General features: G+C 39.5%; 1 protein-coding gene across 4 annotated transcripts in view; it reads right to left on the reverse strand.

The window, feature by feature from the left end:
- The window catches only part of Shroom2 (shroom family member 2), a 172040-nt gene that overhangs the window by 60816 nt on the left and 108463 nt on the right, over positions 1-2761 (reverse strand). For all 4 annotated transcript variants that reach the window (XM_021153607.2, XM_029473112.1, XM_029473111.1 and 1 more), the window contains exon 3: positions 1758-1892. In XM_021153607.2, coding sequence (XP_021009266.1) covers positions 1758-1892 — 135 coding nt within the window. The remainder of the gene's footprint in view (positions 1-1757; positions 1893-2761) is intronic.

Genomic DNA, 2761 nt, shown 5'->3' on the forward strand with positions numbered 1-2761 from the left:
TGGGTGGGTAGGGAAGTGGGGGGCGCTATGGGGGACTTTTGGGATAGCATTGGAAATGTAATTGAGGAAAATATGTAATAAAAATATTAAAAATTTAAAAAAAATAAGAAAATATAATCAGAGGGCTAGAGAAGTGGGCTGGCACTTAACACACTTACTACTCTTACAGAGGAACTTTTACAAATGTCTGTATCTTTACCTCCAAGGTTCTAAAACCTTCAAGGTTCCACAGGTACCACACTTATATACCCAAATCACACTCTGACACACATAGACACATTGTAGAAAGTGATAAAAATAAAATGTTTTTTAAAAGTAAAATAAATAATTTTTTTAAATTAAGAGAAAATTTGGACACAATGTGATAGCTCATGCCTATAATCCTAGTACTTGGGAGTTAAAGAGACAGGAAGATCAAGTCCAAGGCTAGTCTAGGCTGCATAGTTTGAGTCCAGTCTGATCCGTATGAGACCCTGCCTCAAAAAGTAAAACTAGGACTGGAAACATGGCTCAGTGGTTAAGTGCACTTACTGCTCTTCTGAAGGTCCTGCATTCAAATCCCAGCAACCACATGGTGGCTTACAATCATCCATAATGAGATCTGATGCCCTCTTCTGGGGTGTCTGAAGACAGCTACAGTGTACTCAGATATAATAAATAAATAAATCTTTAAAGGGGGGGGTGCGGGGCTGGAGAGATGGTTCAGTGGTTAAGAGCACTGACTGTTTTTCCAAAGGTCCTGAGTTCAATTCCCAGCAACCACATGGTGGCTCACAACCATCTGTAAAGGGATCTGATGCCCTCTTCTGGTGTGCCTGGAAACAGCTACGGTGTGCTCATATAAATAAAATAAATCTTAAAAAAAAACCTAAAATTTTAAAAAAAGTAAAACTAATATATAACAAAATGTAATGGAAATGTACAAGATACTAATATTATTTCCAAACATACATAGATATCCACATGTGTATATAAACATATATATAACTTATACTTGTACACTCATACTTGTATATTATATATGCATACTGGACTGCATGTACATATATACATATATACATACATACATAAAATAACACAGATGCATACGTGTACAAATACATTTACCACACATCCACAGCCATACATAGGCACAAATGCATACAGGGGAAAAACAATTCATACAGCCATGATGATATACTCATGCAAAACACATGCCAAAACCATACCAGCCATCATTACTGTCATCCTTCCATCAGAATATGTGAGACATCTAATCAATAACATTTGTAGAGTACTGAAGACTAGATGTAGACATAGTAAACCCTCCCCATAAACATCACCTGCTTGCCAATTCATCAAAATATCTTTGAAAGAAGATGATGGCCGAGAAGACAGACACATAACGGGAACCCCACCTGCTAGATTCAGAATCCAACTCCTTGATATCACACTTGACAGTCTCAAAGGATTCCACAAGAATAAAAACTGAAGCTTCCTCAAGAAACACGAGAGAGAGAGAGAGAGAGAGAGAGAGAGAGAGAGAGAGAGAGAGAGAGAGAGAAAAGCTTGTTCATTCTTTGTCTTACCACTTAATTTTTTTTTTATTTTCTATTATCAGATGTTTCTGTGCTCAGTGAAATATTCAGTTCAAACCCTAATTGAGGATCAGTAGCCTTGACTGTTCTGAAGTCAAATCCCAAAACTTAAGGGAATTTCTGAGTACTCACAGAATGTCATACTTACATGGTGTTTGATCTCCGGGAAAGAGTACCTACCTAGCCTGGTGCTGGCTCTTCCAGGAAGGGGAACTGCTGGTGTTCAGAAACAGTGAGGCTGCTGTAGGCTCAGGGTGGACATCAAAGTACTTGGTAGCATGCCAGGAGTGGGGCCTCCAACTTGGATCACTTTTCCTGGAAAAGAATACAAAGAAAGGGACTTCACACACTTCTTCCTGTCCGGGACAACAGCAGGACCCAACAAAGGAAACTAATGGTATCTGCTGCCACCCAAAACACATGGATTCCAGCTGCTTTCTACTACATATGGGCATGCACATTACTTCAGATGACTGCTAATGACCAAACTGCCGTGATACAGAGCGGGAATCATGGGCTCTAAAACCACCCTTAGTCTTTTTAATTTATTCCTCCATAAATGGATAAGGTTGTTGTCAGTTAGAAATGTTATAAGCATTTCTGAGACAATGTCTAATATACCCAGGGCTAGCCTTGAACTTCTGATCTTCCTGCCTCTACCCCCTGAATTCTCAGGAGCATCTCTACACCCAGTTTTATGCAGTGTTGGTGATAGATCTCAAGAGTTTTCTATATACTAGGCAAACATTCTACCAACTGAGCTGTTATTTTGTTTTCTTGTTACTGTTCTCTGTGTTTTTTAAAGACATTATGTATGAGGCCTTGGGACTGATCCCCAATACCCCCAAAAGAACAACAAAAGATACCTGCAGCAGAATATCACAAACATGGAGATCCAACCGAAGTCCCTTCCACTCCAAAGTCACTGCATGAAGCTACCCTTACCTCTCAAAGCTCCAATTAAAGAGGAGTTTTTGAGCCAGTCAAGGATGTCAAAAGATCACACAGAACAGCTTTAGGTAAATAACAGACTAGACATTTTCTCCCACAGGCAAAAATATTGAAGAGTGTTATATAATAAAGAATAATTTCTCTAGCTCCTCCATTGGGAGCCCTGTGATCCATCCAATAGCTGACTGTGAGCATCCACTTCTGTGTTTGCTAGGCCCCGGCATAGTCTCACA

This window comes from Mus caroli, chromosome X, assembly GCF_900094665.2.
Source record: "Mus caroli chromosome X, CAROLI_EIJ_v1.1, whole genome shotgun sequence".
Taxonomy (NCBI): Eukaryota; Metazoa; Chordata; class Mammalia; order Rodentia; family Muridae; genus Mus; species Mus caroli.